The sequence below is a fragment of the Dendrobates tinctorius genome, unplaced genomic scaffold, assembly GCF_039654945.1.
Source record: "Dendrobates tinctorius isolate UK_male_01 unplaced genomic scaffold, ASM3965494v1 ptg000018l, whole genome shotgun sequence".
NCBI lineage: Eukaryota > Metazoa > Chordata > Amphibia > Anura > Dendrobatidae > Dendrobates > Dendrobates tinctorius.
Genome location: NW_027361686.1, coordinates 17568966 through 17591698, shown reverse-complemented (window position 1 = coordinate 17591698; position 22733 = coordinate 17568966). Strand labels below are relative to the sequence as shown.

The window sequence follows — 22733 nt, the reverse complement described above, 5'->3', positions numbered from 1 at the left end:
CCTTGCCGCACCTGGCCGTAATTGCTGTTATATGGCCTATCTTTCCCCGCAGCCTGGTGCCAGTCCTTACTGACTCCTCTCTCTGGCGCGAAGCCCCTTTCTTTTCCCGCGCAAACCCTTTTATACCTCCCTGGCTCGCCTTCCCCCCTGCAACAATAGGTTCAGCCCCAGGAGTTCCGGACCCGGTGCCCTGTCAGCATCAACAGCCCAGTTTTCTCCTCTACAGCGGCACTCATGAGCCAGCCTTTATACAGCGCTGGCCAATCACAGCCATGAAAATACTTGGCATGGCTGTGATGGCTCTAGAAGTGCCCACAGTCTAAAAGCATGTGATTTGGCTGTGATGAAGCCTTTCAACAAGCTTTATTAGACTGACGAACCCGAACAGGAAACAGGACATATAGTAAAAGTCAGTGTTCAGGGTTCGTTACCAGACACTGGATGGCCAGTATAAACCCTGAACTTTCCAGATTGGGTTTCCCCATCCCTATTTAAAATCAATCTATAACCAAAAAGTTAAAACTCACCCTCAATTTTAAACATTTTTTTTGCCGTTTGTACCCAGGGCCAGACTGACCATCGGGCACTTCTAGCAAATGCCAGAAGGTCCGGTGCCTGTAGTGGGCCGCTCGATCTGTTCCTGCTTCCAGGGCACTGCACGCAAATGCGGGGTCCCTCTCCTGCAATGACTGGATGAGACGCTGCACGGAACTTCTGACCCCCTGCAGGCAGGTTCGTTCTCAGGCTGCAATTGGCTGCTCTGTGCGCACAGGACCTGTGATGAGGTCACAGGAGGGGAGGAGTCAGGGGTCACATGATCAGGAGCCTCTGTGTGTATGCAGGACTCTGCCATTCTGGTTGTCATGGTGCACTGCTGGATGCGGGTAAGTTTCTGTGTGGGGTCAGGAGGGGTTTACAGGGTGGATGTAGCAGAGCTGTGTTTACGAAGTGAATGTGAGCGGAGCCGCGTGTGTACGAGGTGTACTGAGTGGAGCCGCATGTGTACGAGGTGTGCTGAGCGGAGCCGCATGTGTACGAGGTGTACAGAGCGGAGCCACGTGAGTACGAGGTGTACGGAGCGGAGCCGCGTGTGTGCGAGGTGTACGGGGCGTGCGGAACTGTGTGTGTACTAGGTGTACGGAGTCGCGTGTAAACGAGGTGTACGGAGCGGAGTCGCGTGTGTACTTGGTGTATGGAGCGGAGCCATGTGTGTATGGGGTATGCAGAGTGGAGCCTTGTGTGTACGGAGTGTAGCCATATGTGTACGAGGCATACAAAGCAGGCTTTTCCCACGGACACAGGAGTACACGGCAGAGCCCCAAGGAGCATTTTAAAACTCGCACATGACATTCCACCGGAAGTGATGTGCTGGAAGCTGACCAGAAATGAGATGATTTCATGAGGAGATTGTGACGGAACTAGGAATGCTTCAGATCCATCACCATGTCCTCCGACAGCGCAGACAGTAGGATCGCCTTGGAATCGGGGATTCCGGCCATGTGAGTGGATCATGATATGTCTTGCACCGGGAGGCTCAGGTGGGCACTACAATGGGAGCCGGGCTGCTATAGTATCTATACAGAATCTTTCTTTCTTTCTCTGTTTCTTTCTCTGTTCTTTCTTTCTCATTCTCTGTTCTGTCTTTCCCTCATTTTCTTTCTCTCTGTTCTTTCTCTCTCTAATCTCTTTTTTTTTTTTTTCTTTCCCCTCTTTCTTTCTTTTTCTTTCCTCTCTTTCTTTTTCTCTTTACTTCTTTCTCTATCTCTGTTCTTTCTTTCCCCTCTTTCTTTCTCTGTTCTTTCTTCTTTCTCTTTGTTCTTTGTTTCTCTCTCTGTTTTCTTTTCTCTGTTTTCTCTCTTCCTTAGTACCAGTCAGTGTGCCCACAGTACCAGCAAATGTGCCCATAATGCCAGCCACTGTGCCCTCAGTACCAGTCAGTGTCATCAGCAGCTAAATGGGTGCGGTTGGGCGTGGATATGGGTGTGACTAGTTGCGAAATGGGTGTGGCCGGCTGTGGCCTAAAATTTGCAGCGGCGCGCTGTTTGCCGCAGTCTTTGTCCCTCTTTCCCTTCTTCAAAAGTTGGGAGGTATGATAGGGGCGGCTATGATCAGGGGGTCTGGTTGCCCAATGGATAGCAGTTCTGCCAGGAATTCTGTCACCATGGGTCCAAAAGGGGACAGAGCTTTGAGAGGAGTACTGCAACTAAAAGCAATAAATAGGACTGAGCTGAAATACTGGGCACAGCTGTGACTACATGTTATATAGTCGTGTTAATCTCCTCTCACTTCTTGTAACCTACAAGTGTACAAAGATATTATATTGTCACCATGTGACTAGTGGGCCTGTGTAACTTCAAATGCCAGGGCTGAATTTTAGTCCCAGTCCGGCCCTGTTTGTACCCAACCTTTCAGATCAAGAAAGTAGGTCAGAAAATAGAGATAAATTGCTTACGCATAAAAAAGATGGCTTGTGTAACTGAAATATACATAAAGTCACTGTATTTGAGACTAAAACTAAGTTTTGGTATTGGGTTTCATTAAATTTGCACCATTTGCCTTCTATAGCTGTTGTAATATTTACAGTTAGGTCCATATACATTTGGACAGAGGCAACATTTTTCTAATTTTGGTTCAAGACATTACCACAATGAATTTTAAACAAAACAATTCATATGCAGTTGACGTTCAGACTTTCAGATTTCATTTGAGGGTATCCACATTAAAATTGCATGAAGGGTTTAGGAGTTTCAGCTCCTTAACATGTGCCACCCTGTTTTTAAAGAGACCAAAAGTAATTGGACAATTGACTCCAAGGCTATTTCATGGACAGGTGTGGGCAATCCCTTCGTTATGTCATTCTCAATTAAGTAGATAAAAGGCCTGGAGTTAATTTGAGGTGTGGTGCTTGCATTTGGAAGGTTTTGCTGTGAAGGAAACATGCGGTCAAAGTAGCTCTCCATGCAGGTGAAACAAGCCATCCTTAAGCTGCAAAAACAAAAAAAACCCATCCGAGAAATTGCTACAACATTAGGAGTGGCAAAATCTACAGTTTGGTACATCCGGAGAAAAAAAGAAAGCACTGGTGAACTCATCAATGCAAAAAGATCTGGGTGCCCACGGAAGACAACAGTGGTGGATGATCGCAGAATAATCTCCATGGCGAAGAGAAACCCCTTCACAACAGCCAACCAAGTGAACAACACTCTCCAGGAGGTAGGCGTATCAATATCCAAATCTACCATAAAGAGACGACTGCATGAAAGTAAACACAGAGGGTTCACTGCACGGTGCAAGCCACTCATTAGCATCAAGAATAAAAAGGCTAGACTGGACTTTGCTAAAAAACATCTAAAAAAGTCAGCACAGTTCTGGAAGAACATTCTTTGGACAGATGAAACCAAGATCAACCTCTACCAGAATGATGGATAGAGAAAAGTATGGCGAAGGCGTGGTACAGCTCATGATCCAAAGCATACCACAACATCTGTAAAACACGGCGGAGGCAGTGTGATGGCTTGGGCATGCATGGCTGCCAGTGGCACTGGGTCACTAGTGTTTATTGATGATGTGACACAGGACAGAAGCAGCCGAATGAATTCTGAGATATTCAGAGCCATACTGTGTGCTCAGATCCAGCCAAATGCAGCCAAACTGATTGGTCATCGTTTCATACTACAGATGGACAATGATGACCCAAAACATAAAGCCAAAGCAAGCCAGGAGTTTATTAAAGCAAAGAAATGGAATATTCTTGAATGGCCAAGTCAGTCACCTGAGCTCAACCCAATTGAGTATGCATTTCACTTGTTAAAGAGTAAACTTCAGACAGAAAGGCCCACAAACAAACAGCAACTGAAAACCACCGCAGTGAAGCCCTGGCAGAGCATCAAAAAGGAGGAAACACAGCGTCTGGTGATGTCCCTGAGTTCAAGACTTCAGGCAGTCATTGCCATCAAAGGGTTTTCAACCAAGTACTAGAAATGAACATTTTATTTACAATTATTTAATCTGTCCAATTACTTTTGGTCCCTTTAAAAACAGGGTGGCACATGTTAAGGAGCTGAAACTCCTAAACCCTTCATCCAATTTTAATGTGGATACCCTCAAATGAAAGCTGAAAGTCTGAACTTCAACTGCATCTGAATTGTTTTGTTTAAAATTCATTGTTGTAATGTCTAGAACCAAAATTAGAAAAATGTTGTCTCTGTCCAAATAGATATGGACCTAACTGTAAATTTCATCTTTCTGTCTTGTTTTTGCGCTCAAGGACGACATTAAAGTTGAATGTGTAGGAAAACTAAGACTCTATAAATGCAAAACAGTGTATCATTTTTAATGAAATGGAACTGACAAATATATTTTTACTCAAACAAATGCATTTAAGTAAAAGAAGATATCGTGGCCAACAAAGGCTGCCTTATACTGATCATGGGAAGTACTACTAGTTATTAAGGTTAAAAAAGAGACAGATGCATTGAGTTCAATCAATAATCCTAATGTGTTTTGATCCAGAAGAAGGCAAAAACCCCATGAAGCAGATGCTATTTGCCCCATATTCCTTTCCAGCTCCACATATGGTAGTCCCTGAATCAATGTCCAGTCTGCAGAAATCTAGGACCAATAAACTGTAATGACCCATATAACCTGTGGTGGTGGTGGTGATGATGATGATCATGGAACCTTCTTTTCTCTAGACTAGGGGTCCCCAACCTGTAGCTCGGGAGGCTCGCGGTCCCATGAATTGCCAGCTTGGTGTGTTAGCTCCAGGTCTAGCAAACGGGTATTAAGAGAACATCTCAAAATGGTGAATGTGAGCAGTCCTGCACAGAAGAGCAGATCTGGATGCACATATACTGTCTTGGGTTTTAGAGATGATTTAGGTATGGTACGCTGGAGGATGATACTCCCTTTTAGAGGAGGTTCTTGAAGCTGGATGCAAAAATGTGTTGGGAGTCCTTCAAGGGAGAATACTGAATGGGGGTATTGTGGGAACAACCCCTGGATCTCATGGACTTCTTTGGAGTAATTTATGCGGAAAAGCTTTGGTTATGATAATGCCTATAATGGGGGCTTTGGTTGACACTACTTTGAGGGAGAATGGAGCTGGATTTGGCTTGCAACCCTCTCAGTGCTGAATGTGGCTCGTGACTCTCTCTCTAAACTGAATGTGGCTCTCAAGGTCAGAAAGGTTGGGGACCACTGCTCTAGACAGTCATTATCTCAGTAGAATAGAATACTTTATAACACCAGCTTGAAAAATGATTTTAAAATCTGAAATGTTGACCTACTGAAATGTATGTTCAGTAAACGTGCTCAATACTTGATCGGTGCTCCTTTTGCATCAATTACTGCATCAATGCAGCTTGGCATGGGGGTGATCAGCCTGTGGTACTGCTGAGGTGTTATGGAAGCCCAGGTTGCTTGGATAGCAGCCTTCAGTTCATCTGCATTTTTGGGTCTGGTGTGTCTCCTCCTCCTCTTGACAATATCCCATAGATTCTCTATGGGATTAAGGTCAGGCGGGTTTGCTGGCGAATCAAGCACAGTGATACTGTTGTTTTTAAACCAGGTATTGGTACTTTAGGTAGTGTGGACAGGTGCTAAGTCCTGCTGGAGAATGAAATTTCCATCTCTAAAAAGCTTGTCGGCAGAGGGAAGCATGAAGTCCTCTATAATTTCCTGGTAGATGGCTGTGCTAACTTTGGTCTTGATAAAATTCAGTGGACCTACATCAGTAGATGACATGGCTCCCCAAACCATCACTGATTGTGGAAACTTCACACTAGACCTCAAGCAGCTTGGATTGTGTGTCTCTCCACTCTTCCTCCAGACTCTGGGACCTTGATTTCCAAATGAAATGCAAAATTTACTTTAATCTGAAAACAACACCTTGGACCACTGAGCAACAGTCCAGTTCTTTTTCTCCTTGGCCCATGTAAGATGCTTCTGACGTTTATTGGTCATGAGTGGCTTGACACAAGGAATGTGACACTTGTAGCCCATATCTCGAATATGTCTGTGTGTGGTGGCTCTTGAAGCAATGACTCCAGCAGCAGTCCACTCCTTGTGAATCTCCCCCAAATTTGTGAATTACCTTTTCTTAATAATCTTTTTAAGGCTGCGGTTATCCCGGTTGCTTGTGCACCTTTTTCTACCACACTTTTTCACCACACTTTTTCCTTCCACTCAACTTTCCATTAATCTGCTTGGATACAGCACTCTGAACAGGTCGGCTTCTTTATCAATGACCTGTTGTGGCTTACTCTCCTTGTGGAGTGTGTCCATGACTGCCTTCTGGACATCTATCAAGTCAGCAGTCTTCCCCATGATTGTGGAGCCTACTGAAACAGACTATGGGAGCTTTTTAAATGCTTAGGAAGCCTGTGCAGGTGTTTTTTGTTAATTATTCTAATTTACTGAGATAATGACTTTCGGGTTTTCATTGGCTGTAAGGAAACACGTGAAATAGATCACTCTGTTTGTAATGACTATATAATATGAGTTTCACTTTTTGTATTGAATAACTGAAATTAACTTTTTGATGATATTCTAATTTTGTGAAGCACTTGTATAAGGTTGCAGGTTCGGATCAGGAAATGTGCAGTCAGTATGAGCATTGCTGAAAGGAGTACTAGTTGTCTTGTGCCATGTAGTCTTTTTGCTCTGCATAATGCTATCCTCACCGCTGCTCAGCAGCTTTCTGCCTATGCACGGTGTACACCACTGTCAGCGATGTGGGTTCGGTTATGCAGAGCTTAGCATTCAGAGAGTTTCTAGATCTGCAGAAGATAAATCAGTGATTTTATTAAAATGACAGCATGCTGACCAGTAAGTGATAAATAGCTGGAATCAGGGTCTCTGCCCCTACATTATACTGCTCTGATATTACATAGAAAAAACCTGCTGACAGAATCCCTTGAACTGAATCCTGAGTCCTCCCCAGGTAACAGTTGGATAGGATTAACTATGTGATGCATTGTAGGGGACACATGATACACATTATATTACACTGTCATTTTACCTCCACAGGTTGGCTGAAGATGGACGTGTTCAGTTGCACCAACTGTGTTAAAGTCAAGCCCTCCTGCTTAAGTCATTCGGTGTGCATGGGCTTGCATTTTAGTAAGATTTCCAACTCATTTCTTTATATGATTTTATTTGTGCACAAAGTAAATAATTTCTAATTTATAGATGTGATGTCAGTCCCATAGGCATGTACAGAGTGACAACAGTCAAACGCGAACATGCCACTTCATTCAGTCCCAAACCAAAGTGAAGAAGATTGGGGCGTTCAAGACAAGTGATAGTTTCCCTGGAAAAACTCTTGAAGACATGAAATTGCCAAAAGAAAATGATCTTTCATAATGAAATACTGGTTTGAGGCCTGATTCATCAAGATCAGCGATTTTCTCACCTGTATTGACGAGGGGCGTATAGTAGTCAGATGCTCCTGATTTATGAAGAGGTGCATGCCTCCTAATGAATCAGGAGTGTCTATCTAGTGGTGCAGGAAAGATATATATCTTTGTACCGTGTTAGCCAGTAGATAGAAGAATATTTAGAATTGAGAGTCCTCAGTGGTTGATACCTTTTAATGGCTAACTGAAAAGATGGTTAATACATTGCAAGCTTTCGAGACTACTCAGGTCTCTTCATCAGGCTAGACTAATAGCCTGATGAGCTAGATGTTGTATTAGTCTTCGCCTGATGAAGAGACCTGAGTAGTCTCGAAAGCTTGCAATGTATTAACCATCTTTTCAGTTAGCCATTAAAAGGTATCAACCACTGAGGACTCTCAATTCTAAATATTCTTCTATCTAGTGGTGTGCGCCCAAAGCCATAAAGCCACAACCTATGCCTATCCCACATGGGTGTTTTTGTTACATAAACTATTCTTTGGCAAATTCACCCAGGATATGCTTGACCTTAGAATCTCTGTGGTATTCGCAGGTACGCAGGATGCAGTGACAAGACAGAGACGGAGCAAGCTTAAATTCAACTTTTATATATGGGTTATTTGGATAACTGGCAAGCTGACAATCGTTTTCCTTGCAGGGATTCAAACAATATTACACACAGATAACACGATATTAACTACCCGGTCGGTGCCGGTAACTATGTGGCCGCGATGTGGCCAACCAGGAACTAAAATTTGCTAACTACAAAGTGTCACTTATCCTTCTTTGATGTCCTGCAGAGTTGTTGTCCAGGAGGTGTCCGTTCGGCGTTTCAGCCGCTGGGCCCAGCCGACGATGAGCTGACGCGAGCTTCTGGTGATCCTACGCCCAGGTGTAGAGGGGGCACGACAGGCCCCGGAGAGTCCCTCAGCGTTGGGCCCCCTTGCGGAGGCGTGATAATGGCGGTCGTCGGCCTCAATGTATAGGCCGCAGCCACGGACTGGAACGGGGCAGTGGCTGCCGCGGGGTGTAGCGTCTGGGCCGCAGCCGTGGGACGGAGAGGAGCAGCGGCGGCCGTGGGTAGCAGCGGTCAGGCCGCAGCTGCAGGTTGGAGTCGGACAGTGGGGGCCGCGGGTGGCAGCAGGCAGGCTGCAGGCTGAGGTCGGGCAGTGGGCAGGCCGTAGCCGCGGGACGGAGTGCGGCGGGTGGCGGCGTACAGGCCGCAACCACGGTCAGGGGTCGGGGCTGCGGCGGTCTCGGTGTCTGGAGCGCAACCGCGGGCGTCCGGTCGTTGTCACTCTGCTGTGCTGTTCGGAGCTGTCCTCTCCCTGAGACCTGTGAGTCCCCGTCCAATCTCCCTGGCAGGTGCTGACATCTTCCGGCTCTCTGGTGCCACCTAGACTTCCTGCTCTTTCTCTCCTGCTCCGTCGAGTGCCCCCTGCTGATGACCTGTGTCTTTTATAACCGCTTCGCCCCCACACTTTCTAGAACTGTCTCTGGTCGGTCCTCTAATTATGTCCCCCAAAAACAGTTCCCCTGGGAACCTTGGTGACAGTCCCCTCGGTTCCGGCCCGGTTACATAGCGGAAACTCTCCCCCCTACATCTCAACAAGGGTATCCTTGGTCATCAATTGGATTGGAGACTTCTGGGGAAGAAAGAATTATTATTTTTTTCCCACATGGACCCTCAATCAATGCCACAATTTACACCTATCTGACATGAACTATGAAGTTTGCTCTCTCTGTATAAGCTATCTTTAGGACACTCCACTGATTACTGCTGGTCTATGAAGTAAAGCAGGATTGATAGTGGGTCAGTACCTGTTTGGGAGACCTCTGGGTGTTAGGGGGAAAATGACCCTTTCCTTTGTTTCTATTTTTCTCCTGTCTTTATTTCTATCAGGACAGATAATGGAGAGATCATACACTTCCACCTCATGTGACCTGTTAGGAGACCTCCTTCTGGCCTGGTCGGTAGATGGGGAGTGACTGCTGATGTCATGCTGGTTGATAGCCAGCTCCCCGCAGTTAAGAGGGTTTTACACATAGCGATATCGCTAAAGCATCACCGATTTGGTGATGCAGCAGCAATATCGCTAGCGATATTGCTATGTGTGATACTTACCTCCGACCGGCTCCCCCGCTGTCCATCGCTGATCGCGCGAAATCGCGCAGATCCATTTCCCGTCGGGCGCTTCCTGCTGGCGCCGACGAGCGACGCGTGGACGCGGACGGGAGGACGTCAGGATCGCCGCGTCTGAAAGGTAAGTAACGACCGCTAGATCGCTGCTGCATCACTGTGAGATCTGCCTGTGTGGCAGCTCACTAGCGACCATTTAGCGATGCACCAGCGATCCTGACCGGGTCGTATCGTGGTCGGGATCGCTGGTGCATCGCTAAATGTAAAGGGGCCTTTAGGCAGTAGGGAGCTGGCTGTCAATCAGTATGAAGTCTGCAGTTTCGCCTTGACAACAGAGTAGAGTGGGAAAGAACCAGCTGCTCTGTTGACCTGTCATCAGCAGAGGCAGCTGAATCAACAAAAGAATGACAGTAATCACAACAGGTAGGTAGTTAGCAACTACCTGCCTATTAGTGCTTCGCCATTTTTTTTTTTTTACAAAGTGCTGGATATCCCCTTTAATGAAGCAGGCACATATGACAAGTGGCATGTGACCCATATACTGTACGTCTTCACAAATTTTACTCCAGTCACAGAATAGGATAAAGGCCCTGTCTCACATAGCGAGATTGCTAACGCGTCACCGATTTTGGGACGCAACAGCGATCTCGCTTGCAATCTTGCTACATGTGACACATAGCGGCAACTGGCCCCCCCGCTGGATATCGCTGATCGTGCTCGATCGTTGGCGCACCAGCGATCCCTACCTGGTCGCATCATTGTCGGGATCGCTGGTGCGTCGCTATGTGAAACGGGACCCTAAGATTAAGGAGAGGTGCAGCTTGTCATAATTTAAATGAGCTGTGGCTTTCCACTTCCATGCTATCTGAGCTCCAGCTATGTTGGTACAGTTGGGTCAAAACTGGTGTGAAAACACCAAAAGTGGCAACATTTTTGCAGAAATATTTTACATCTTTTCAAAGCAATTTACACCACAGTTCAGGCCTAATTGCTTTCATAAGACAAGGTTCTTATCTTTATTTAGTATTTTAGTTTATTTTTAAAGTAATGCTAATTTCCTACTCCACTCTCTATTTTACCCCCTGCTTTTTTAGGTCTATATACAGTATACCCACTTCATTGCTCTGTAAGAAATGCCTGATGAAGGAGTCATTTTGCAGTTACTTTAATATAGAAATCATTTTACTGGACTCCATTGCCTTTGATTCTTTATAGTTCTGGGAGGTTACTCTGAGAAATGTGGTCATTTATGCATTCGAGGATAGTCCGGAACTTAGTTTTTTGACACATAGTTAAACAAAGAAACCACAGGCAGGTAGTTGCTAACAGTGGCAGCTACCTGCCTGTTTGTACCCAGCGCTGGCACAAAGTGATCCAGCACTTTCTGAGCTTTGGCTGGATCCTAATGGAACCATAGGCTGCAACACCCCATTACTATATTTTGAAGCTCAGGATGTACCTTGGGTTTCAGACCAAGCTGGCCTCAATGGGGGGCTTCAGCAGGTCCCATCCTGCCATGGTAATCTGCATTCTCATTTTCTCCTCTATTTCCTTGTTTGGGTGCTGCCTTATGTGCAAAGGAAACTCTGCTTTTTACAATACAGAAGACAATATGTAATAGGTAAAATAATCTTAACATTAATACATCAAATATAAAAGATTCAGGTCTGGGATTATTCTTTTGGACACAATGCACATTGATTTACCATAAGTTACTGGGTAATATAATGACCACCTTCCATGTAGTCAAGATGTTTCCGTAAGAAGATTTTCATTCTTGTATCCTGTATAGTGACCTCGTCTTTGACATGACCATGCTTCTAAAAGACATTACTGAATAATTAAGCAATAAAACCTGTAAGATACAATTTTATATTTTAACCTCTGTGTTCTTTTTTTTTTTTTTTTTTTTTTAAAGAGGATAAACAAAGGATTGCAGTAGAGTTAGAAGAGGAAGAAGCGATGTCAGCCATGTTGTCGGATGGATTGCGCAAAGCTGCACTTTTAGCTTTTATGCTACTGATTGTAATGAGCTTCCTGTGAGTGTTCCCTATTATCTCCATTTAATTATATGTGCTGACCTTATCTCATCTTTCTTCTGTCACTTTTTATTTAGTTATTTTTTTCAAATTTTTATTTTTCCATTGACCTAGCCATAAGAGTTTTTTTTTCTTTTTACAGCATTTACTGATTGGTTTAATTTAATTTGGGTTTTTGATAGGCGAAATAGAGGTTGATGCTATTGTTTTTAACATTTTTAAAAACAATTTTTTTTACTTTATTTATTAGTCCATTTAGGGGACTTGAACCTGCAATTGTCTGATGCCTAATGCTATATACAGCAATACCTCAGAATTGCTATAAATTGCATTCTTTTTTGAAGCTCAACATATGGCTAAACTTCAAAGGAGGACTAAGATGGCAGCGACAGGGGCCTTCAGCAAGTCATGGCAATCCATCTGTGTCCGATTATCATGTCATGTGGGGGAGTGATTGGAGAAAGCCTGCATTGGTAGTGTCATAATTTAAATGCTGCTGACAGTGATTGACAGCAGCATCTAAATGGTTAACAGCCATGGTCAGAGATCAGCTTCGGACACTATGTAATAGAGCTGGCATCAGCCATGTGTGGAGCGAACTCAGCTCCTGAGCCATCTCAATACAAGGTCACCCCAGCGCAGGATCTACAGTTACGCCCTTATTGATGGAGGGGTTAAGGGGATGACACAGAGGAAGCAACTGTCAATATGCCTTGATAGAGCAAAGAAATATCATACAGGGACTGGCTAGCTCAGGAAACCCTGTGTAAGCCAGAATGGTCAGAAGCCCGAGATCAACTGTCTATGTGTTTCAGGGAAATATTTTCATCTGAATAACCACCAAGTAAAATACTATATTTGTCTGAAGAGACCACCCATTTCATAATTTTTACCTATTTTCTGCTAATAGTTATGGTAGGTGCCACCAATGGTGTCCAGTAGAGTGCTACATATTCTGCAACAAGAGCTGGTTATGTTGGATTAACTGGGACATGGAGACTATTTTAGAGTAACCTCTAATATAGACAGTAAGCACTTATATAGTATCTGGCATTATATAACATTTTGGGCTGGTGTAGGACAGTGAGATCTCACACCTCTAGGGATTAGTGCTGGGAATATACAGTTGTGTGAAAAGTGTTTGCCCCCTTCCTGATTTCCTATTATTTTGCATGTGTGTCACACTTAAATGTTTCAGATCACCAAACAAATTTAAATATTAGACAAAGATAACACAAGTAAACACAAAATGCAATTTTTAATTAAATATCTATTATTAAAGGAAAAAGAAATCCAAACCTACTTGGCCCTGTGTGAAAAAGTGACTGCTCCCCCCTTAAAACATTAACTGCTGTTTATCACATGTTTTGGAAAGCGGAGTTCAAATTCAATAGCCACTCTTAGGCCAGATTACTGCCACACCTGTTCACAATCAAGAAATCACTTAAATAGGACCTGCCTGACAAAGTGAAGTAGACCAAAAGAACCTGAAAAACCAGACTACATGCCGCGATCCAAAGAATTTCTGTAACAAATGAGAAACAAAGTAATTGAGATATATCAGTCTGAAAAATGTTATAAAGCCATTTCTAATGCTGTGAGTCTCCGGTGAATCACAGTGAGAGCAATTATCCACAAATGGCGAAAACATGGAATAGTGGTGAACCTTCATGGGAGTGACAGGCAGCCCAAAATACCCCAAGAGAGCAGCGACGACTCATCCAAGGGGTCACAAAAGACCCCACAACAACATCCAAAGAACTGTAGGCCTCATTTGCCTCAGTTAAGGTCAGTGGTCATGACTCCACCATATGAAAGAGACTGGGCAAAAATGGCCTGCATGGCAGAATTCCAAGATGAAAAGTACTGCTGAGTAATAAGAACATAAAGGCATCTTGATGATACTCAAGACTTTTGGGAGAACACTCTGTGGACTGACGAGACAAAAGTTGAACTTTTGGAAGGTGTATGTCTCAATTCATCTTTCGTAGAAGTAACACAGCAGTTCAGAAAAGGAACATCATACCACGAATAAAATATATTAAACAAGAGGGGATTATAGGGAGAGAAATGGGAAGCGCAGGCTTCTGAGAGTAGTAGTTAGTTTCCAATTTCCAAAGGCATATACTCAGTGTGAATCCACTCACCTTTTTGGTGTCTTGAGATACTGCGTGTAGATCCAATCCATGGATCACTCCTATCCTCTTTCCATTTAGTTTGATGCAGAGATCTGGGAACTCATGAGAGGAATGAACAGTGCTGTCATAGGCGATAACACTTTGTGAATAGTTTTCCCAGCAATATGCGCTCCTGAAGGATGATGATGGAACTCGATATTGTGATTCAAGGATGATTTTTATTGCAAACTAGAACACAACCAGTTTTGACTTTTTAGAGTCTTCCTCATGTATAGGCATGACATTATACCTGAGGAAGATTCTAAGAAGTCGAAACCGGTTGTGTCCTGGTTTGAAATCATCCTTGAATCAGAATATCAATTTCCATCATCATCCTTCAGGAGCGCATATTGCTCGGAAAACTAATCACAACGAGTAAAATATGATGGTAATAGTGTGATGGTGGGTCTGTTTTGCTTCTTAAGTACCTGGAAGACCTGCCATGAATTCTGCTGTCTACCAAAAAATCCTGAAGGAGAATGTCCTGCCATTGGTTCATGACCTCAAGCTGAATCGCACTTATGTTATGCAGCAGGAAAATGATCCAAAACAAAGCAGTACATCTAAATGGCTTAACCCCTTAACGACCAGGGGTATTTTTGGTTTTACATTTTCATTTTTCCCTCCCCTTCTTTCCAGAGCCATAACTTTTTTAATTTTCCATTTATATGGCCATGTGAGGGCTTATTTTTTGCGGGACGAGTTGTACTTTTAAATGACATCATTGGTTTTACCATATCGTGTACTCAAAAACGGGAAAAAAATTCCAAGTGCGGTGAAATTGCAAAAAAAGTGCAATCCCACACTTGTTTTTTGCTTGGCTTTTTTGTTAGGTTCACTAGATGCTAAATCTGACCTGCCATTATGATTCTCCAGGTCATTACGAGTTCATAGACACCAAACATGTCTATGTCCTCTTTTATCTAAGTGGTGAAAAAAAATTCCAAAGTTTGCTAAAAAAAAAAAAAAAAATTTGCGCAATTTTCCGAGACCCGTAGCGTCTCCTTTTTTCATGATCTGGGGTCGGGTGAGGGCTTATTTTTTCCGTGCCGGACTGACGTTTTTAATGACACTACATTTGTGCAGATACGTTCTTTTGATCGCCCGTTATTGCATTTTAATGCAATGTCTTGGTGACCAAAAAAACGTAATTCTGGCGTTTTGAATTTTTTTCTCGCTACGCCGTTTAGCGATCGGGTTAATGCTTTTTTTTTATTGATAGATCGGGCGATTCTGAATGCGGCGATACCTAATATGTGTATGTGGGATTTTTTTTTTACTGTTTTATTTTGATTGGGGCGAAAGGGGGGTGATTTGAACTTTTAGGTTTTTTTAATTTTTTTTTTATTTTTAAACATTTTTTTTTTTTTTTACTTTTGGCATGCTTCAATAGCCTCCATAGGAGGCTAGAAGCATGCGCAACCCGATTGGCTCTGCTATATATGGGCGATGAGCAGATCGCCCATATGTAGCAGATTTACTGCTGTGCTTTCAGCGCCGACCACCGGGTGGCGCTGAAAGCCTTATGCCTGGAACAACCATAGAGGTCTCATAGAGACCTCTGGTTGTCCAGGCAACGTGACGCCGACCCCCGATCACGTGACGGGGGTTGGCGATGACGTCATTTCCGGCCCTGCGGCCGGAAATTCTATTTAAATGCCCGCTGTCACCTTTGACAGCGGCATTTAACCAGTTAATAGGCACGGGCGGACGGCGATTCCGCTCGCGCCTATTGCGGGCACATGTCAGCTGTTTATAACAGCTGACATGTCCCGGCTTTGATGCGGGCTCAGCGCCGGAGCCCTCATCAAAGCAGGGGAAATGTCTGATGACGGACTATGTCCGTCATTGGACATTAAGGGGTTAAGAAATAAAAAAATAAGACTTTGGAGTGGCATATTTGTAGGAGGAGGAGTCCCCGCTTTGTAGCCGGGCCGGAACCAAGGGGACTTGTCACCAAGGTTCCTAGGGGGACTGTTTCCGGGGGACATAATTAGAGGGCAGACCAGAGAGAGTTCTAGAAGGGATGGGGGTGGAGCAAGTATAAAAGGGGCTGAGGACGCCAGCAGGGGACACTCGACCGAATAGGAGAGAAGGAGCAGGGAGGCTAGAGGGCGCCAGAGAGCTAGAGCCAGAAGAAGAGCAGCGACTGGAGAGAGACGGCACCGAGCTGTCCAGCAGACAGACACCGACCGCCCGACTCCAGCCCGCGGCTGCGGCCTGCCCGCTGACGCCCGCAGCCACCACCTCCTGACTCCAGCCCGTGGCTGCGGCCTGTCCGCGGCCACCGCTGCCCCACTCCAGCCCGCGGCTGCGGCCTGTCCACTGCTGCCCGCGGATGCTGCAGCTCCACTCCAGCCCGCCCGCTGCCGCGCGTGGTCGCCACCGCCCGACTCCAGCCTGTGGCTGCGGCCTGCCCGCTGCCGCCGCCGCTCCGCTCCAACCCGCGGCTGTGGCCTGCCCGCAGCCCCCGAGGCTCGGCTCCGGCCCACGCCTGCGGCTGCTTGTCCTCCGCTGCTGCCAGTCCCCAGCTTGTGGCTGCGGTCTGCACCCCCCGATCCCCGGGCAATGCTGTCCCACCTCCGCCAAGAGGCTCAACGCAGAGGAACTCTTCAGGGGCCTGCTGTGCCCCCCGCTTTGTCTGGGCGTAGGAACACCCGAAGTCTCCGCCAGATCCTCGTCGGCTGGGCCTAGCGGCTGAAACACCGAAGCAGCACCGACCACCACTCTGCTGGACATCAGAAAGGATAAGTGACACATTGTAGTTAATACCCTGGACCCGTATTCGGCCATACCGCGGCCCTATAGTGACCGGTCTTGACCGGGTAGTAGTGTTTGTGTTACCAGTGTATTGTTGTTTTGATCACTGCAAGAATAACTGTTGTTAGCTTGTTGGTTACTCAAGATAGCCCCTATAGGTATACATATATATAAAAGTTACATCTTAAGTTCATCCCGTCTCCATTCTCGTCACTGCATCCCGCGTACCTGCGATTACTACATTGTCAAAGTCCTGACCTTAACCCGATTGAGATGCTGTGGCATGACCTTAGAAAGGTGGTTCATGCTTGGAAACCCTCCAATGAGGCTGAATTACAGCAATTCTGCAAAGATAAATGGGCCAAAATTCCTCCAGAGTGTTGTAAAAGACTCATTGCCAGTTATCGCAAATGCTTGATTGCAGTTGTTGCTGCTAAGGGTGGCCTTCACTTTTTCAAACAAGGCACTGTAGTCTTGGATTTCATTTTCCTTTATTGATAAAGACCTTCACATAAAAACTGCATTTTGTGATTACTTGTGTTATCTTTGCCTAATATTTCAATTTATTTGGTGGTGATTTGAAACATTTAAGTTTCACAAACATACAAAAGAATAGGAAATCAGGAAGGGGCAAACACTTGTTCACACCATAAATCTGCAAACATACAGTAACCATTGCTCTGCACAAATAGGAAGCCGATATGAAAGGGGAGAGCAGAAAAGTTGACTTTGTGCCTGCCCATTTAAAAGTCATATTAGATATGGCTGACCAAGAGTCGTTTACGGCAAAAACGGCTAAAATTGTAATTAGAAAAGGTCACAGTCTTTGGATATGATTGAGAATTACTATGGACTGTTCATTTTTGGCTTGGCATACAGTTTACGAAGGTGTATTTATCTTCTCTGTTCAGGAACAGCTCCTGCTTTCTGTTCATTGGAGGGCGGTGTGCTCCTGATTTTAATCTCTGGTCCTGATGGACGCTCCCCAATTCTGCTAGTGGAGGCAGCTTTCAAGGAGCTCAGTGGCACTGAAGATGGCTAGATCCAGTCACCTTCAAAGTAGTACTTGAAAGCTTGAAATCAAAGAGCTTGTCACTTTTTGATACACTGCAGAGGTGACATTTAACTAAGCAACAAGTAGTAACCTATTGAATTAAAAATTCCTCCATTCTTGAGAATGGAGAAGATCTTAGATAAGAAGTAAATTGGAAAATTGTGTTTTTACAAGCATTTTGTAATTTTACTCATTTAACATAATGATTCAATCCCTTTAATATTTTTTTTTTTATTATTCTTTTCAGGCCATTTCTGTACTGGTACAGAAAGAAGTCACTTGCCAAAAGAACAATGTTGGTGTGAACAGATAAAGAGACACTAACAAACTTAGATATCTTAGTTAAATGAGCTAAACAATAAAATTGTGTCTTTAAGTAATATGTTTGCACCATTTGGTTTTTGTTTTGCTACATTTTTGTGGTAGTATAAGAAGTTGTCTGGTATGTAGGGATGAGCGAGCACTAAAATGCTAGGATGCTCGTTATGCAAACCAAGCAATTCCAGATGCTCATTTCGAGTAACGACTATAATGGGAGTCAATGGGAAATCAGAGCATTTTTTCACCAGACCAGACCCTACAAGGAGGTTCTGGAGGGGCAGTTAAATTGTTGAAATGGATGGAAAAATTCCTGAATGGAAGGAGAACAACATGGGGAAGATCCCTGGAACCATCTCTGACCCCCATTTCGCTGCTTAGAACAATGGTGTCACACTTTTACTCTACTTTAAGGATTGATATTAAAACATTCAAAATCAACAAGAAATTGGAGTTTACAGGAAAAATAATGTTAAGCAACATTTTTTCCCCATATAATGACCTATATAAGGCAAATTTTAAAAAGAATAAAAAAAATAATATAAGTAAACCAAAATTGAAATCTTTATTAAAAAATTGGAAACTTCTGTGTCAGATACACCCTGTATTAGACATAAAGGAGGGCCTCATACACATTCTGTTCAAATTGCCATATAGTGGTGCTCCTAGATTCATAAAGGCTATGCACTGTGTGCAAAGCCTGACAAAAATTACAAGCAAAGTCATCCATGCCCCCTTCAAGTCACCAACTGTACCTCATTCAAATATTGCGAACAAAGTGCAGTTGTGGTATTCCTACACTCATAAAAGGTCTGCACTAAGTGCAGAGCCTGCCAAGAATTCAAAGCAAGGGTCATCCATACACACTTGAAGGCACCAACTGGAGTGCCTCATAAAAAAAAATAAAAAAAGGGTAGTTGTAGCACTTCTACACTCATAAACGCTTTGCACAGAGTGCAAAATGTGATCACCAAAAGTTTTTTTGTCTTGACGAAGACATCTGTAGCACTTTGAAACGTGTTGACTGAATAAAGAAAAAAATGCTAATACCTCCTGTCTGAAGTTGAATCTATTAGAAGGGTGTACCTCCTGTCTGGACTTGAATCTATTAGAAGGGTGTACCAGCAGTGCAGATTATCCTCCTTATCTGTGTTTTCTTGCTCTGATGACCCACTGGACCTGCAGCAGCTGGATTGACATGTCTTTGGAATTTTGTGTGTACACAACCAAATCAGGTTAGCATAACCTTGTTTAAACATCCTCATCTCCCCAACCCATAAGACGCCATTGCACTGTTTTTTCTCCTCCTAGCTTATTTGATATTTTTTACTTTGTGTCCTGGATCACAGAAATGTTTGGCCACAGGTTGATGGGTTTTTTTGTCTGTACTTGTGTGGCGATGAGATCTCATCCTTGCTCTCAGTTTTTGACCTGTTTCTCCAACATGGAGACACCCAATAGGACAAATGTACAAAATTAAGTACCGTATTTTTCGGACGATAAGATGCACCGGAACCATAAGACGCACCCCAAATTTTCAGAAGGAAAATAGGGAAAAAAAATTAATGTGTCATTTGAGTGTCCGTCTTACAGTCTGAATTCAGCTTACCAGGGGGATCAGCAACGCTGGTGGAGCAGGGTCACAGGGGGTGTTCGGTGGTTTGGCAATAGGACTCCCATCCCAGGCTGGTGCGGTGGCCTCCAGGAAATCCCATCCCAGGCTGCTGCGGCTGGTGAGGCAGGTTCAGCAGTGGTGCTCAGGGGCTCCACTGCCATCATGCAAAAGCCCAGAGGCTCTGCATATCTATTGCTGTGATGTGGTGGCCTCTGGGAAGTCCCATCCCAGGATGGTGTGGCGGTGGTGCGGGGGGCTCCGCCAGCAGCTTGGGAAAGTCCGGAGGCCTCGCATATCCATTGCTGTAATGCAGTGGTCTCCGGGAAAATGGCTGCTGGGGCGGCGCATGCTCAGATTGAGGTCTAGTTGCCAGATCTCCGGTCATCTTTGTGCAGGATATGGTGAAATTTTTTTACAGTTTTTCTGAGCACTTCACCCTGTGGGTTATAGGTCATCAACCACCAGAACTACACAATTATTTACCCCTTTTTCTCCATATTGAAGTATTTGACCTTCAGGGATCCTTCTGGCTTTATTGATCTGATCATCAATGGAAGTGGGGTGGTAGCCTTTGTTTAAATATGTGTTTTTCAGATGAGTTAAGTGTTCATCCCTTTCTGTTGGGTTAGAGTAGGTACGATTATATCTGAAGGCCTGGCTGAAGCCAATGGACTTTTTATTGTGTTTTGGGTGGAAGCTGCCCCATCTGAGGTATACAGTCATGGCCAAAAGTTTTGAGAATGACACAAATATTATATTTTCACATGATCTGCTGCCCTCTGGTTTTTATGTGTGTTTGTCAGATGTTTTTATCACATACGGAAATATAATTGCAATCATATTATGAGTAACAAAAGGTTAGATTGACAGTTAGAATGAGTTAATGCAGCAAGTCAATATTTGCAGTGTTGACCCTTCTTCTTCAGGACCTCTGCAATTCTCCCTGGCATGCTCTCAATCAACTTCTGGATCAAATCCTGACTGATAGCAGTCCATTCTTGCAAAATCAATGCTTTTATTTTGTCTGAATTTGAAGGTTTTTGTTTGTCCACCCGTCTCTTGATGATTGACCACAAGTTCTCAATAGGATTAAGATCTGGGGAGTTTACAGGCCATGGTCCCAAAATCTCTATGTTTTGTTCCCTGAGCCATTTAGTTATCACCTTTGCTTTATGGCAAGGTGCTCCATCATGTTGAAAAAGGCATTGTTGATCGCGAAACTGCTCTTGGACGGTTGGAAGAAGTTGCTCTCGGAGGACATTCTGGTACCATTCTTTATTCATGGCTGTGTTTTTAGGCAAGACTGAGAGAGAGCCCATTCCCTTGGCTGAGAAGCAACCACACACATGAATGGTTTCAGGATGCTTGACAGTTGGCATGAGACAAGACTGGTGGTAGCGCTCACCTCGTCTTCTCCGAATAAGCCGTTTTCCAGATGTCCCAAACAATCGAAAAGGGGATTCATCAGAGAAAATGACTTTACCCCAGTCCTCAGCAGTCCACTCCCTGTACCTCTTGCAGAATATCAGTCTGTCCATGATGTTTTTTCTGGAGAGAAGTGGCTTCTTTGCTGCCCTCCTTGAGACCAGGCCTTGCTCCAAGAGTCTCCGCCTCACAGTGCGTGCAGATGCACTCACACCTGCCTGCTGCCATTCCTGAGCAAGCTCTGCACTGCTGGTAGCCCGATCCCGCAGCTGAAACACTTTTAAAAGACGGTCCTGGCGCTTGCTGGTCTTTCTTGGGTGCCCTGGAGCCTTTTTGGCAACAAGGGAACCTCTCTCCTTGAAGTTCTTGATGATGCGATAGATTGTTGACTGAGGTGCAATCTTTCTAGCTGCGATACTCTTCCCTGTTAGGCCATTTTTGTGCAGTGCAATGATGACTGCACGTGTTTCTTTAGAGATAACCATGGTTAACAGAAGAGAAACAATGATGCCAAGCACCAGCCTCCTTTTAAAGTGTCCAGTGGTGTCATTCTTACTTAATCATGACAGATTGATCTCCAGCCCTGTCCTCATCAACACCCACACCTGTGTTAATGGAGCAATCACTGAAACGATGTTAGCTGGTCCTTTTAAGGCAGGGCTGCAATGATGTTGAAATGTGTTTTGGGGATAAAGTTCATTTTCTAGGCAAATATTGACTTTGCAAGTAATTGCTGTTAAGCTGATCACTCTTTATAACATTCTGGAGTATATGCAAATTGCCATTAGAAAAAATGAAGCAGTAGACTTTGTAAAAATTAATATTTGTGTCATTCTCAAAATTTTTGGCCATGACTGTATGGGCTGGTAAATTGGTTTCTAATACATGGATGTCTGGATTGAACCATTTTAAATTTGTGTGGTGGTATCATAAAAGTTGATCTCTGTATTTGTCCCAATGCCAAGTTTATGGTGGGATGAAAGGTATTGAACCTTTCCTGGAATTTTATAGATTCCTGACTCAATCCAGATTGTGAAGATGTAATTGATGTAACGGAAATAAGCAAAGGATTTGATGGAGCAGGATGATAACATTTCATTCTCCACTTTAGTCATTATAAGGATGGCATGTCGGGGGGCAATTTTACTGCTTGTAGCAGTTCCAGATTGCTGTAGGTTTAACTCCTCACAGAAAAAGGAAAAGTTATGATTAAGGATAAATGGCCCGTTACACACAGTGATCTCGCTGGCGAGATCGCTGATTTTGTGACACATCAGCGATCTCTCCACGAGATCGCTGTGTGACATCCAGCAGCAATCGCCCCCCCCCCCGCGGGGTATCGCTGATCGTGCTGGATCGTCCTGGCCCGTTTTTTCATCGCTGGTCTCCCGCTGGCCAGTGCGCAACGCTGCGTGTTGCAGCAGGCGCCAGCGATGAGCGACGCTGCGCGCTGGTTACCAACGTAAACTTCGGGTTTCTAAGGGCCGTGGGGCCCTTAGAAACCCGATGTTTACCCTAGATACCAGCGTGCACTGCAGGCAGGGCAGGAGGTGGAGGCAGAGTGGTGCAGACAGACCGGCGTAGCTCTGCTATCTGCTACTCCGGTCTGTCAGAAACCCGATGTTTGTGTTGGTAACCAGCGTGCTCGCTGGTCCTGATCGCTGAAGGGGCTGTCTATGTGACAGCTCACCAGTGATCAGCTAGCAATGTCCCAGCGATCCCATCCACGTCGGATCGTTGTTGGGATCGCTGGGACATCGTTATGTGTAATGGTACCCTAAGTCTGGTGAGTTTTTATACAGACTCAG

General features: G+C 44.6%; 1 protein-coding gene across 1 annotated transcript in view; it reads left to right on the top strand.

Moving 5' to 3' along the window:
- IZUMO2 (IZUMO family member 2) overlaps positions 1-18020 on the top strand; it is a 67167-nt gene extending 49147 nt beyond the window's left edge. Inside the window, exons 5-7 of the mRNA XM_073566423.1 lie at positions 7030-7122; positions 11456-11576; positions 17815-18020. Of these exons, the coding sequence (XP_073422524.1) occupies positions 7030-7122; positions 11456-11576; positions 17815-17872 (272 nt within the window). The 3' untranslated portion in view covers positions 17873-18020. The remainder of the gene's footprint in view (positions 1-7029; positions 7123-11455; positions 11577-17814) is intronic.
- Positions 18021-22733: the final 4713 nt, after the last annotated feature.